Source organism: Lissotriton helveticus, chromosome 7, assembly GCF_964261635.1.
Source record: "Lissotriton helveticus chromosome 7, aLisHel1.1, whole genome shotgun sequence".
In the NCBI taxonomy this organism is placed as follows: domain Eukaryota; kingdom Metazoa; phylum Chordata; class Amphibia; order Caudata; family Salamandridae; genus Lissotriton; species Lissotriton helveticus.
Window position 1 is genome coordinate 68639695 of NC_136068.1, and position 16286 is coordinate 68655980.

Below are 16286 nucleotides of genomic sequence, written 5' to 3' on the forward strand. Positions count from 1 at the left end.
ATTCTCCTATGATCAAACCGTATGATAAACTAACCTATTTCTCTGCTTGGGGTGCTACACTACATACTCGTGTTGGCTAACACAGTAGAAATCATAAAAAAGAGAATGCAGACAGCAGTCTGCAAGCAGTGTGCACTGTTCCCTGGAAAACTATTTTCCACTACAAAATTAACGAAGGTAATCAATTTTTTCTTTATGTAAATTTTTTTCTTTTGAAAAAACATCATAATTCATATTAAAGAAACAATTACATAATTATTTCTGAATGTACAATACATATTATATACATACATATGTTAATACTGAATGTCTATCTATCTAAATTAATGCATTTGTCTGATTTAACATTTCAACAACCAAACTGCATATTGTTTAGGAAATCACTTTTATACAGAATCTTTGTATTCATATGATTATAATTTTCATAGAGTCTGGAGGCAAATGCTTTTTGGGAATTAAGTTTCCCTTCGTCAGGGGGAACTTCCTGAAACATAAATAAAATAGGTGTGTATCTGTATGAGTAAAAAAGTAAAACATAATTGAAACAAGACACTGCGGACGGGTGCCGCTACATGATACTAGTGTGATTCTCCCATGTAAATGAATCTTTGGAAATGCGGGGATCGATTTATCAAAATATAAACCAAGTGAAAAATGGGTGAAAAGCCAATGAAACTTACTGTGAATGTGAACCTAGGTGTCAGTATAAAGATGATCATGTGAAATATATTAGCGTGTATAAAGAAACCAGTACCCGTGCTGCCACTTGCATAAGCTACTATACAATTTATCTACCTGAACTCGATACACCAATGTGAAATCCTCTTGTGATAACCTGGTATCAAAAATAATGCACAAAGCAATATGCACCTAAAACAAAAATCAAAGCGAAATAAAAAAGACTTCCAATACCTGTGCACATCATGTATACAGATACAGTCATAATGTCTCAACTATCCAATGAAGAATCAACACATTCATAGTGGTGTAATTAATAACAATAATGAATGTTCTCTACGAAACCTTAGCGAAACTGTGTGTTTCCAACCCTGGCAATCATATGCTAATGCGCTAGCAGCACTTACACGTATTGAAATCTGATGTAACTAATAATAAGTTTATACGACCTGCCATATCTCTAACATCATGTTATGGTGTATACATCCATACAACCTCAATTCAGTTTCCTAAATGAACCTGCTTCGCCCCCAGATTTGCAGGTCTATACCTCGGCTGGTGGGAGGAGCAGGTTGTCCGAAACATCAGTCAGTATCATGACCATGTCGTCCTCTGGGCTCGGTACATTGATGACATATTCTGCATCTGGGACGGAAACCAAGTACAGGCAGATGAATTTGTGCGAACATTGAATCAAAACTGCTTTAATCTACAATTTACCAGTGAGACAAGTGAAGAAAGGATTACGTTTTTAGACATGGAACTAACTGTTTATGGAAAAGGAGCCAGAACCAACGAATAATCAGCTTAGGTTTATTACCACGTACCATAACCAGGCTTGGGTGGAACGTAAAAGCTTGACGAAATTCCGGGAGAACCTTAAAACAGATGAGGACTTAGAGGACAACATTGGTGCATATCCTTCTATGACCTTTAGAAAAAATAGATCATTGAAGGATACTCTGATGACTAGTAGTATCAAGGAACCTAAAAAGCCTAATCCTATACAAGGATTCTTCACCTGTACCAAGTGCAAAGCATGTAGATACAGCCAGAACTGTAAAACGGTTAAATTATGTAGTGAAAAAGCAGCTTTTAAGATCATGAGCCACTTTACATGTGATACAGATTTTGCAGTGTATGCGCTAATATGCCCCTGCAATCTGTATTATATCAGAAGTACCTTCGAAAAGGTTAAATTGCGTATTCTGCAACAATTACGTGCGATCACCAAAACTGACAAACAATATCCGGTCGCCCGCCATTTCAGTGTTAAACATAACCAAAATCTAAATCTTCTGAAGTTCTGTGTGTTGGATTCGATCCCACCAAGAGAAAGGGGAGGGAACCGCACTCTTGAACTGAGAAAACTGGAATCCAGAATGATTATAAAATACAATACAAAGAGTTCCTTTGGTTTGAATCAGGATGAAGAGATGTCGATACATTTCAGATAATAGAAGAGTCCTGAGCTGCGCCCATTCGTTACTGCCTTTCTTTTAGCAAGTTTTTAACAAGTTCTAGTTATGTTTTAAAATTAAGGAGTACTTTTGTTTGGCAACATGAGTTGTATTTGGTTGTTTTGCAGAAATGAAGAAAAAATAAATTGGAGTTGTGGCTGATTCCATAGAAAGTATAATGAAATTTAGCTCACTGGAGCATGATTGTCAACTATATGTATAACGTTGTTTGGTGAAATATGAAATTAAATGTAATAAAATGAGGTGCACTCACTAAATTCTCCTATGATCAAACCGTATGATAAACTAACCTATTTCTCTGCTTGGGGTGCTACACTACATACTCGTGTTGGCAAACACAGTAGAAATCATAAAAAAGAGAATGCAGACAGCAGTCTGCAAGTAGTGTGTACTGTTCCCTGGAAAACTATTTCCACTACAAAATTAACGAAGGTAATCAATTTTTTCTTTGTGTACATTTTTTTCTTTTGAAAAAACATCCTAATTCATATTGAAGAAACAATTACATAATTATTTCTGAATGTACAATACATATTATATACATACAAATGTTAATACTGAATGTCTATCTATCTAAATTAATGCATTTGTATGATTTAACATTTCAACAACCAAACAGCATATTGTTGAGGAAATCACTTTTATACAGAATCTTTGTATTCATATGATTAAAAATTTCATAGAGTCCGGAGCCCAATGCATTTCGGGAATTAAGTTTCCCTTCGTCAGGGGGAACTTCCTGAAACATAAATAAAATAGGTGTGTATCTGTATGAGTAAAAAAGTAAAACATAATTGAAACAAGACACTGCGGACGGGTGCCGCTACATGATACTAGTGTGATTCTCCCATGTAAATGAATCTTTGGAAATGCGGGGATCGATTTATCAAAATATAAACCAAGTGAAAAATGGGTGAAAAGCCAATGAAACTTACTGTGAATGTGAACCTAGGTGTCAGTATAAAGATGATCATGTGAAATATATTAGCGTGTATAAAGAAACCAGTACCCGTGCTGCCACTTGCATAAGCTACTATACAATTTATCTACCTGAACTCGATACACCAATGTGAAATCCTCTTGTGATAACCTGGTATCAAAAATAATGCACAAAGCAATATGCACCTAAAACAAAAATCAAAGCGAAATAAAAAAAACTTTCAATACCTGTGCACATCATGTATACAGATACAGTCATAATGTTTCAACTATCCAATGAAGAATCAACACATTCATAGTGGTGTAATTAATAACTATAATGAATGTTCTCTACGAAACCTTAGCAGACTGAGTGTTTCCAACCCTGGCAATCATATGCTAATGCGCTAGCAGCACTTACACGTATTGAAATCTGATGTAACTAATAATAAGTTTATACGACCTGCCATATCTCTACCATCATGTTATGGTGTATACATCCATACTAACTCAACTCAGTTTCCTAAATGAACCTGCTTCGCCCCCAGTTTTGCAGTTCTATACCTCAGCTGGTGGGAGGATCAGGTTGTCCGGAACATCAGTCAGTATCATGACCATGTCGTCCTCTGGGCTCGGTACATTGACGACATATTCTGCATCTGGGACGGAAACCAAGTACAAGCAGATCAACTTGTGCGAACATTGAATCAAAACTGCTTTAATCTACAATTTACTAGTGAGACAAGTGAAGAAAGGTTTACGTTTTTAGACATGGAACTAAAAATTGTGAATAATAAAATCTGTAGTAAGTTACATAGAAAGAAAACAGCTGGTAAAGTTTTACTACAAGCACAAAGCTGTCACCCTAAAAACCTCATAAACAGCATCCCCTTTGGGGAATGATTGTGTGCAAAACACAACTGTAGTACAGAGGATGACTACAGTAGAGAAGAACTAGTCATGTCACAAAGATCCAAGGATCGAGGTTACAGCTTAGCCACCATGAAGTCAGCTGTTGATAAAGTGGCCAAGTTACAAAGGAAAGAACTGTTTATGGAAAAGGAGCCAGAACCAACGAATAATCAGCTTAGGTTTATTACCACGTACCATAACCAGGCTTGGGTGGTACGTAAAAGCTTGACTAAATTCTGGGAGAACCTTAAAACAGATGAGGACTTAGAGGACAACATTGGTGCATATCTTTCGATGACCTTTATAAAAAAATAGATCATTGAAGGATACTCTGATGAATAGTAGTATCACGGAACCTAAAAAGCCTAATCCTATACAAGGATTCTTCACCTGTACCAATTGCAAAGCATGTAGATACAGCAAGAACTGTAAAACGGTTAAATTATGTAGTGAAAAAGCAGCTTTCAAAATCATGAGCCACTTTACATGTGATACAGATTTTGCAGTGTATGCGCTAAAATGCCCCTGAAATCTGTATTATATCAGAAGTACCTTCAACAAGGTTAAATTGCGCATTCTGCAACATTTATGTGCGATCACCAAAACTGACAAACAATATCCTGTCGCCCGCCATTTCAGTGTTAAACATAACCAAAATCAAAATCTTCTGAAGTTCTGTGTGTTGGATTCAATCCAACAAAGAGAAAGGGGAGGGAACCGCACTCTTGAACTGAGAAAACTGGAATCCAGAATGATTATAAAATACAATACAAAGAGTCCCTGGGGTTTGAATCAGGATGAAGAGATGTCGATACATTTGAGATAATAGAACAGTCCTGAGCTGCGCCCATTCGTTACTGCCTTTGTTTTAACAAGTTTTTAACAAGTTCTAGTTATGTTTTAAAATTTAGGAGTTCTTTTGTTTGGTAACATGAGTTGTATTTGGTTGTATTGTAGAAATGAAGAAAAAATAAATTGGAGTTGTGGCTGATTCCATAGAAAGGATAATGAAATTTAGCTCACTGGAGCATGATTGTCAACTATCTGTATAACGTTGTTTGGTGAATTATGAAATTAAATGTAATGAAATAAGGTGAACTCACTAAATTCTCCTATGATCAAACCGTATGATAAACTAACCTATTTCTCTGTATGGGGTGCTACACTACATACTCGTGTTGGCTAACACAGTAGAAATCATAAAAAAGAGAATGCAGACAGCAGTCTGCAAGCAGTGTGCACTGTTCCCTGGAAAACTATTTTACACTACAAAATTAACGAAGGTAATCGATTTTTTCTTTATGTACATTTTTTTCTTTTGAAAAAAACATCATAATTCATATTAAAGAAACAATTACATAATTATTTCTGAATGTACAGTACATATTATATACATACATTTGTTAATGCTGAATGTCTATCTATCTAAATTAATGCATTTGTCTGATTTAACATTTCACCAACCAAACAGCATATTGTTGAGGAAATCACTTTTATACAGAATCTTTGTATTCATATGATTATGATTTTCATAGAGTCCGGAGCCCAATGCATTTTGGGAATTAAGTTTCCCTTCGTCAGGGGAAACTTCCTGAAACATAAATAAAATAGGTGTGTATCTGTATGAGTAAAAAAGTAAAACATAATTGAAACAAGACACTGCGGGGGGTGCCGGTACATGATACTAGTGTGATTCTCCCATGTAAATGAATCTTTGGAAATGCGGGGATCGATTCATCAAAATTTAAACCATGTGAAAAATGGGTGAAAAGCCAATGAAACTTACAGTGAATGTGAACCTAGGTGTCAGTATAAAGATGATCATGTGAAATATATTAGCGTGTATAAAGAAACCAGTACCCATGCTGCCACTTGCATAAGCTACTATACAATTTATCTACCTGAACTCGATACACCAATGTGAAATCCTCTTGTGATAACCTGGTATCAAAAATAATGCTCAAAGCAATATGCACCTAAAACAAAAATCAAAACGAAATGAAAAAGACTTTCAATACCTGTGCACATCATGTATACAGATACAGTCATAATGTCTCAACTATCCAATGAAGGATCAACACAATCATAGTGGTGTAATTAATAACTATAATGAATGTTCTCTACGAAACCTTAGCGAAACTGAGTGTTTCCAACCCTGGCAATCATATGCTAATGCGCTAGCAGCACTTACACGTATTGAAATCTGATGTAACTAATAATAAGTTTATACGACCTGCCATATCTCTAACATCATGTTATGGTGAATACATCCATACTAACTCAACTCAGTTTCCTAAATGAACCTGCATCGCCCCCAGCTTTGCAGGTCTATACCTCGGCTGGTGGGAGGAACAGGTTGTCCGGAACATCAGTCAGTATCATGACCATGTCGTCCTCTGGGCTCGGTACATTGACGACATATTCTCATTCTGGGACGGAAACCAAGTACAGGCAGATAAATTTGTGCGAACAATAAATCAAAACTGCTTTAATCTACAATTTACCAGTGAGACAAGTGAAGAAAGGATTACGGTTTTTAGATATGGAACTAAAAATTGTGAATAATATAATCTGTAGTAAATTACATAGAAAGAAAAGAGCTGGTAAAATTTTACTACAAGCACAAAGCTGTCACCCTAAAAACCTCATAAACAGCATCCCCTTTAGGGAATTATTGTGTGCAAAACGCAACGGTAGTACAGAGGATGACTACAGTAGAGAAGAACTAGTCATGTCACAAAGATTCAAGGATTGAGGTTACAGCTTAGCCACCATCAAGTCAGCTGTTGATAAAGTGGCCAAGGTACAAAGGGAAGAACTATTTATGAAAAAAGGAGCCAGAACCAACGAATAAGCAGCTTAGGTTTATTACCACGTACCATAACCAGACTTGGGTGGTACGTAAAAGCTTGACGAAATTCTGGGAGACCCTTAAAACAGATGAGGACTTACAGGACAACATTGGTGCATATCCTTCGATGAAATTTAGACAAAATAGATCATTGAAGGATACTCTGATGACTAGTAGTATCAAGGAACCTAAAAAGCCTAATCCTATACAAGGATTCTTCACCTGTACCAAGTGCAAAGCATGTAGATACAGCCAGAACTGTAAAACGGTTGAATTATGTAGTGATAAAGCAGCTTTCAAGAACATGAGACACTTTACATGTGATACAGATTTTGCAGTGTATGCGCTAAAATTCCCCCTCAATCTGTATTATATCAAAAGAACCATCAACAAGGTTAAATTGCGTATTCTGCAACATTTATGTGCGATCGCCAAAACTGACAAACAATATCCGGTCGCCCGCCATTTCAGTGTTAAACATAAGCAAAATCAAAATCTTCTGAAGTTCTGTGTGTTGGATTCGATCCCACCAAGAGAAAGGGGAGGGAACCGCACTCTTGAAATGAGAAAACTGGAATCCAGAATGATTATAAAATACAATACAATGAGTCCCTGAGGTTTGAATCAGGATGAAGAGATGTCGATACATTTGAGATAATAGAACAGTCCTGAGCTGCGCCCATTCGTTACTGCCTTTCTATTAACAAGTTTTTAACACGTTCTAGTAATGTTTTAAAATTAAGGAGTTCTTTTGTTTAGTAACATGAGTTGAATTTGGTTGTGTTGCAGAAAGGAAGAAAAAATACATTGGAGTTGTGGCTGATTCCATAGAAAGGATAATGAAATTTAGCTCACTGGATCATGATTGTCAACTATCTGTATAACGTTGTTTGGTGTATTATGAAATTAAATGTCATGAAATGAGGTGCACTCACTAAATTCTCCTATGATCAAGCCGTATGATTAACTAACCTATTTCTCTGTTTGGGGTGCTACACTACATACTCGTGTTGGCTAACACAGTAGAAATCATAAAAAAGAGAATGCAGACAGCAGTCTGCAAGCAGTGTGCACTGTTCCCTGGAAAACTATTTTCAACTACAAAATTAACGAAGGTAATCAATTTTTTCTTTATGTACATTTTTTTCTTTTGAAAAAAAATCATAATTCATATTGAAGAAACAATTACATAATTATTTCTGAATATACAGTACATATTATATACATACATATGTTAATGCTGAATGTCTATCTATCTAAATTAATGCATTTGTATGATTTAACATTTCAACAACCACACAGCATATTGTTGAGGAAATCACTTTTATACAGAATCTTTGTATTCATATGATTATAAATTTCATAGAGTCCGGAGCCCAATGCATTTCGGGAATTAAGTTTCCCTTCGTCAGGGGAAATTTCCTGAAACATATATAAAATTGGTGTGTATCTGTATGAGTAAAAAAGTAAAACATAATTGAAACCCGGACACTGCGGGGGGTGTCGCTACATGATACTAGTGTGATTCTCCCGTGTAAATGAATCTTTGGAAATGCGGGGATCGATTTATCAAAATATAAACCAAGTGAAAAATGGGTGAAAAGCCAATGAAACTTACAGTGAATGTGAACCTAGGTGTCAGTATAAAGATGATCATGTGAAATATATTAGCGTGCATAAAGAAGCCAGTACCCATGCTGCCACTTGCATAAGCTACTATACAATTTATCTACCTGAACTCGATACACCAATGTGAAATCCTCTTGTGATAACCTGGTATCAAAAATAATGCACAACGCAATATGCACCTAGAACAAAAATCAAAGCGAAATATAAAAGACTTTCAATACCTGTGCACATCATGTATACAGATACAGTCATAATGTCTCAACTATCCAATGAAGGATCAACACAATCATAGTGGTGTAATTAATAACTATAATGAATGTTCTCTACGAAACCTTAGCGAAACTGAGTGTTTCCAACCCTGGCAATCATATGCTAATGCGCTAGCAGCACTTACACGTATTGAAACCTGATGTAACTAATAATAGGTTTATACGACCTGCCATATCTCTAACATCATGTTATGGTGTATAAATCCATGCTAACTCAACTCAGTTTCCTACATGAACCTGCTTCACCTCCAGCTTTGCAGGTCTATACCTTGGCTGGTGGGAGGAGCAGGTTTTCCGGAACATCAGTCAGTATCTTGACCATGTCGTCCTCTGGGCTCGGTACATTGACCACATATTCTGCATCTGGGATGGAAACCAAGTACAGGCAGATGAATTTGCGCGAACATTGAATCAAAACTGCTTTAATCTACAATTTACCAGTGAGACAAGTGAAGAAAGGATTACGTGTTTAGATATGGAACTAAAAATTGTGAATAATAAAATCTGTAGTAAGTTAGATAGAAAGAAAACAGCTGGTAACTGTTTACTGCAAGCACAAAGCTGTCACCCTAAAAACCTCATAAACAGCATCCCCTTTGGGGAATTATTGTGTGCAAAACACAACTGTAGTACAGAGGATGACTACAGTAGAGAAGAACTAGTCATGACACAAAGATTCAAGGATCGAGGTTACAGCTTAGCCACCATCAAGTCAGCTGTTGATAAAGTGGCCAAGTTACAAAGGGAAGAACTGTTTATGGAAAAGGAGCCAGACCCAACAAATAATCAGCTTAGGTTTATTACCACGTACCATAAAGAGGCTTGGGAGGTACGTAAAAGCTTGACGAAATTCTAGGAGATCCTTAAAACAGATGAGGACTTACAGGACAACATTGGTGCATATCCTTCGATGACCTTTAGAAAAAATAGATCATTGAAGGATACTCTGATGACTAGTAGTATCAAGGAACCTAAAAAGCCTAATCCTATACAAGGATTCTTCACCTGTACCAAGTGCAAAGCATGTAGATACAGCCAGAACTGTAAAACGATTAAATTATGTAGTGAAAAAGCAGCTTTCAAGATCATGAGACACTTTACATGTGATACATATTTTGCAGTGTATGCGCTAAAATGCCCCTGCAATCTGTATTATATCAGAAGTACCATCAACAAGGTTAAATTGCGTATTCTGGAACATTTACGTGCGATCACCAAAAATGACAAACAATATCCGGTTGCCCGCCCTTTCTGTGTTAAACATAACCAAAATCAAAATCTTCTGAAGTTCTGTGTGTTGCATTCGAGCCCACCAAGAGAAAGGGGATTGAACCGCACTCTTAAACTGAGAAAACTGGAATCCAGAATGATCATAAAAAACAATAAAATGAGTCCCTGGGGTTTGAATCAGGATGAAGAGATGTCAATACATTTTAGATATTAGAACAGTCCTGAGCTGCGCCCATTCGTTACTGCCTTTCTTTTAATACGTTTTTAACAAGTTCTAGTTATGTTTTAAAATTAAGGAGTTCTTATGTTTGGTAACATGAGTTGTATTTGGTTGTGTTGTAGAAATGAAGAAAAAATAAATTGGAGTTGTGGCTGATTCCATAGAAATGACAATGAAATTTAGCTCACTGGAGCATGATTGTCAACTATCTGTATAACGTTGTTTGGTGAATTATGAAATTAAATGTAATGAATTGAGGTGAACTCACTAAATTCTCCTATGATCAAACCATATGATAAACTAACCTATTTTTCTGTATGGGGTGCTACACTACATACTCGTGTTGGCTAACACAGTAGAAATCATAAAAAAGAGAATGCAGACAGCAGTCTGCAAGCAGTGTGCACTGTTCCCTGGAAAATTATTTTCCACTACAAAATTAACGAAGGTAATCAATTTTTTCTTTATGTACATTTTTTTCTTTTGAAAAAAACATCATAATTCATATTAAAGAAACAATTACATAATTATTTCTGAATGTACAGTACATATTATATACATACATTTGTTAATGCTGAATGTCTATCTATCTAAATTAATGCATTTGTCTGATTTAACATTTCAACAACCAAACAGCATATTGTTGAGGAAATCACTTTTATACAGAATCTTTGTATGCATATGATTATGATTTTCATAGAGTCCGGAGCCCAATGCATTTTGGGAATTAAGTTTCCCTTCGTCAGGGGAAACTACCTGAAACATAAATAAAATAGGTGTGTATCTGTATGAGTAAAAAAGTAAAACATAATTGAAACAAGACACTGCGGGGGTGCCGCTAAATGATACTAGTGTGATTCTCCCATGTAAATGAATCTTTGGAAATGCGGGGATCGATTCATCAAAATATAAACCATGTGAAAAATGGGTGAAAAGCCAATGAAACTTACAGTGAATGTGAACCTAGGTGCCAGTATAAAGATGATCATGTGAAATATATTAGCGTGCATAAAGAAAACAGTACCCGTGCTGCCACTTGCATAAGCTACTATACAATTTATCTACCTGAACTCGATACACCAATGTGAAATCCTCTTGTGATAACCTGGTATCAAAAATAATGCTCAAAGCAATATGCACCTAAAACAAAAATCAAAGCGAAATGAAAAAGACTTTCAATACCTGTGCACATCATGTATACAGATACAGTCATAATGTCTCAACTATCCAATGAAGGATCAACACAATCATAGTGGTGTAATTAATAACTATAATGAATGTTCTCTACAAAACCTTAGCGAAACTGAGTGTTTCCAACCCTGGCAATCATAGGCTAATGCGCCAGCAGCACTTACATGTATTGAAATCTGATGTAACTAATAATAAGTTTATACGACCTGCCATATCTCTAACATCCTGTTATGGTGTATACATCCATACTAACTCAACTCAGTTTCCTAAATGAACCTGCTTCGCCCCCAGCTTTGCAGGTCTATACCTCGGCTGGTGGGAGGAACAGGTTGTCCGGAACATCAGTCAGTATCATGACCATGTCGTCCTCTGGGCTCGGTACATTGACGACATATTCTGATTCTGGGACGGAAACCAAGTACAGGCAGATGAATTTGTGCGAACATTAAATCAAAACTGCTTTAATCTACAATTTACCAGTGAGACAAGTGAAGAAAGGATTACGGTTTTTAGATATGAAACTAAAAATTGGGAATAATAAAATCTGTAGTAAGTTACATAGAAAGAAAACAGCTGGTAAAATGTTACTACAAGCACAAAGCTGTCACCCTAAAAACCTCATAAACAGCATCCCCTTTAGGGAATTATTGTGTGCAAAACGCAACAGTAGTACAGAGGATGACTACAGTAGAGAAGAACTAGTCATGTCACAAAGATTCAAGGATTGAGGTTACAGCTTAGCCACCATCAAATCAGCTGTTGATAAAGTGGCCAAGTTACAAAGGGAAGAACTGTTTATGAAAAAAGGAGCCAGAACCAACGAATAAGCAGCTTAGGTTTATTACCACGTACCATAACCAGGCTTGGGTGGTACGTAAAAGCTTGATGAAATTCTGGGAGATCCTTAAAACAGATGAGGACTTACAGGACAACATTGGTGCATATCCTTCGATGAAATTTAGAAAAAATAGATCATTGAAGGATCCTCTGATGACTAGTAGTATCAAAGAACCTAAAAAGCCTAATCCTATACAAGGATTCTTCACCTGTACCAAGTGCAAAGCATGTAGATACAGCCAGAACTGTAAAACGGTTGAATTATGTAGTGATAAAGCAGCTTTCAAGATCATGAGACACTTTACATGTGATACAGATTTTGCAGTGTATGCGCTAAAATGCCCCTGCAATCTGTATTATATCAAAAGAACCATCAACAAGGTTAAATTGGGGAGGAGCTTGGTGGGCATCCGTGATGGCCGCGTGAGCACAGCGCTCTCCGGACCCCCGCCACTCCCGGCATGATATCCTGAACATATCCTGATTTCTCACAAGGATTAATGGAGAAGAACCTGGGCTGATCTTAATATTGTTTTCAGATTTTGAATTGGACAAGGGGCACCGAAGTTACGTCGACTCAAACTTTCGGGGCCCGCCTTGGTGCCGTGCCCGGGTCTTGGTGAGGCTCTGTTGCCGTGTCTGAGTTGAACAACAGCGGCAGGGGGACTCGACCTAGGGGTCCCCCTCTTAACTTTCGGTTTCGATTCTGACTCAGGCGACGTCTCCCAACGGAGGTGTCTGGCCGGTACTGAGTCCAGCGGAGCGAGATTGCAGTTGAGCCTTTTGTCTGCTCTGTGTCCCTCCGGGCCGGTTCACACCTCGACTTGCCCTCGCTACTGACTTCTGGTTCCGGCGCCCTGTCTTTCTGCGGCCATTTTCACCAGGTCGCGTGGGTCCCGTGGGGACGCGGTCTCCGATATGACTGGCAGGGGGGACCAGGAGCGGCGGAAGACCAAGACGCCCCTTCGCGGGGGCCCGGTCCAGTCTAATATCATGGACCGGTACACACAGTCGAAGGTGTCCCCCGGTGCCGCCTTGTCTGGCCCGAGTGCAGTGGGGCACCCTTCGGAGGCTTCGGCGGAGCCGTCCCTGCAGGACATCATGGGCGCCATCTCGGGTATGAGAGAAACCATCGGCCAACAGTATGAAGCTTTGGCCCACAAAATTGACACTGTGGCTATTGATGTGAACCTGATTCGGGCCGACTTATCTAAAACCAATGAGAAGGTGAAGTCATTGGACCTCAAGTCATCTAGCCTCACGGCCGACGTCTCGGAGATACAGACGGAGATCGGCAATCTCAGAAAGGTGAATGATTTCATGACTCAGCGCTTGGAGGATTTTGAAAACAGGGCACGGCGTTGTAATGTACGTGTTATTGGTGTCCCGGAAAATCCTGCTCCGCATTCTGTTGATCTTCTGGTTGAGGACTTGATACAAAACTACCTTTCTCCATCCGGATTGAGCAAATTCTTTGCGGTGGAACGTGCCCATCGTGTTCCTGGTGGCCAGGGCAAGCCGGGCGCCCCGCCGTGCCCATTGTCGCAAAACTTTTTTATTATAGGGACCGAGACGCTATCCTGCAGTCCTCGAGAGCTAAGGGCCCGGTGGCCTTCGAAAATGCCACAGTGAACTTCTATCCAGACTTCTCACAGCTGGTGCAGAGGCAGCGAATGGGCTTCCGTGGAGTCAAGAAGCGTCTTCGGGACCAGGGTCTGCGATACGCCATGCTTTTTCCCACCAGGCTGCGAGTGGAGTACAATGAACGGACCCTTTTCTTTGATCGACCTGATTCGGTGAATGACTGGCTGGACTCTCTGCCGGATCGGCCTAATTTCGCTGATCCCACCGAGCACCCGGGTGGTGCCGAGGGTGGCGTGGAGAGTTGAACTTGTTATCTGGGCCCGGTGTCCGTACCATGTAATTTCTTCCTGGGTTCGGTAAATGAGTGATCTGTTTTCTGTGTACTCTCTTCTCCCCTTATTTCTGTCGGGGTGGCGGGTGGGACAGGGCCTTTTCCTCTTCCGGGGTCTTTTTGTAGAATGGGGGTTTTCGGGCGACAGGCACACTGCATGTTGGGGTGCCTTTTTTGTCTACTGCAGGGGTGCAGGGTGGGGGGTGTTTCCTTGGGTGTTGGGGGGGGGGTTGTTGGGGCGTTTGTAGTTTGTGTTTTGTTTTTTCAAGGCGATTCTATTTTGCTAATTGTACTTTCAGTGTCATGCTCATTGGGGGGTGGTTTCTGTGTTGCTTCGTGGGATGGGGGGTAGCGGGTTGAGGTTTGTTTCATGGAATGTCAATGGTCTAGGGGATCGTATAAAGCGAGGGGTGGTGTTTCGATGCCTGCGACGTTTGTCTCCCGATATTGTCTTTCTGCAGGAGACACACCTAGTGGGCAACACTTGTCACGCGATGAATAGGTGGGGCTATCGTCTTGTTGCGCACTCAGGGTTTACAACGGGTTCTAGGGGGGTGGGCATCCTTGTCCGGGCTTCTCTTCCCCTGGCGATAGATGATGTGATCCTCGATTATCGGGGGCGTTATGCCGTCCTCGTGGGACGATATGAGGGCAAGACCCTTTCCCTGTTCACCGTCTATGTGCCCCCTGGCCTGCAGACCTCTACCTTCTCTGATTTGGGCCGAGTTTTGTTGGGACTCCCTGATGGTGCTCTTTTCATGGCTGGTGACTTTAATTCTGTTCTCTCTGGTCTGAGTGATCGTTACCCCCCTAGGGATACACCTTGGACCCATTTATGGCTGGGTGGCTTTTTGGATACCTTTGGTTTGGTGGACTGCTGGAGACTTATGCACCCCACTCAACTTCAGTATACTTTCCACTCTGGGGCCCATGGGAGTTTGTCTAGATTAGATTACTTCCTCATGCCGGCTGAACAGTCGTCGGCTGTCCGTGAGATTAGGCACCTCCCCCGGGGCATCTCGGACCATTCTCCGCTCTGGCTCTGTTTTGATGTGGGGGTGGAGGCGGCGGGCCTGGTGGCTCCTATCAACCCTTGGTACCTGACCTCCCCTGAGACCCGTGGTCAATTGATTAAGTCCCTGGACAATTACTTTCTGGAAAACGAGGGGTCTGTCTCTTCTGCGGTGTCCCTATGGGAGGCTTTTAAGACAGTCATTCGTGGGCAGGCCCTGTCCCTTATTGCTGAAACCAAAAAGGCAAGGAATCGGGAGGTGGTGGATCTTGAGATGGAAATACTTGAGATGGAGGCTGACCTGGAATCGGGTGTCACTCGTGCCAAACTCCATGCCCTGGGTCTGAAGCAATTTGCCTATAAGTCTCTGGTCACAGATGCGGCCAAACTGATGTTTAGGGAGCAACAGGGTCGTCTGTATGATGTTGGGGACAAAGCGGGTAAGTTGCTTGCCTGGTTGGACAAAAAAGAGAGGGCGAATCGAGTGGTGCCTGTGATTCAGACTTTGAATGGTGTGCGGGTAACGGACCCGGTTGGAATAGTGGAATGTTTTGCGGACTATTTTCGTGCGGTTTACTCCCCAGTGTCGGTAAGGGATGAAGACGACTCTCGCCTCTTGCTGCGCGACATAGCTTTGCCCTGCCTCTCCGATCTGGAGCGGTCCTCCATGGAGGCCCCGTTCTCTACGGATGAAATCGCAACTGCTATTCGCTCTCTCCGTTCGGGCAAGGCTTTGGGCCCAAACGGTTTGCCAATCGAGTTATACAAACTACGCCCCGATCGGATTGCGCCCTATCTTCGAACGATGTTTTCGGAGTCCCGTGAGCGGGGTGTTCTCCCTTATGACCAGCGTCTGGCCACGATTGTGCTAATTCCTAAAGATGGTAAGCCCCGGGATCTTTGTTCGTCATATAGACCCATCTCCCTGTTGAATGTCGAGCCTAAGGTTCTTGCCAAGGTCCTGGCTACTCGCCTCCTAACGGTCATTAGTGACTTGATTCATCCGGACCAATCCGGATTTATCCCGCACCGTAACACAGCTCTTAATCTGCGTCGCCTTCATGGAGTCATCGCGAGGGCGGGGCTTCTGACGGAGCCGGCCATTTTGGCTTCGTTGGATGCCTCGATGGCCTTCGACACGAT

At 40.4% G+C, this 16286-nt stretch overlaps 1 protein-coding gene across 1 annotated transcript in view; it reads right to left on the bottom strand.

Moving 5' to 3' along the window:
• Positions 1-349: 349 nt before the first annotated feature.
• Positions 350-16286, bottom strand: part of LOC144768931 (solute carrier family 2, facilitated glucose transporter member 3-like) — a 108420-nt gene continuing 92483 nt past the window's right edge. Inside the window, exons 12-19 of the mRNA XM_078652939.1 lie at positions 11254-11328; positions 9007-9165; positions 8574-8648; positions 5891-5965; positions 3210-3284; positions 1229-1387; positions 796-870; positions 350-484 (exon numbers count right to left, since the gene is read on the bottom strand). Of these exons, the coding sequence (XP_078509065.1) occupies positions 350-484; positions 796-870; positions 1229-1387; positions 3210-3284; positions 5891-5965; positions 8574-8648; positions 9007-9165; positions 11254-11328 (828 nt within the window). The remainder of the gene's footprint in view (positions 485-795; positions 871-1228; positions 1388-3209; positions 3285-5890; positions 5966-8573; positions 8649-9006; positions 9166-11253; positions 11329-16286) is intronic.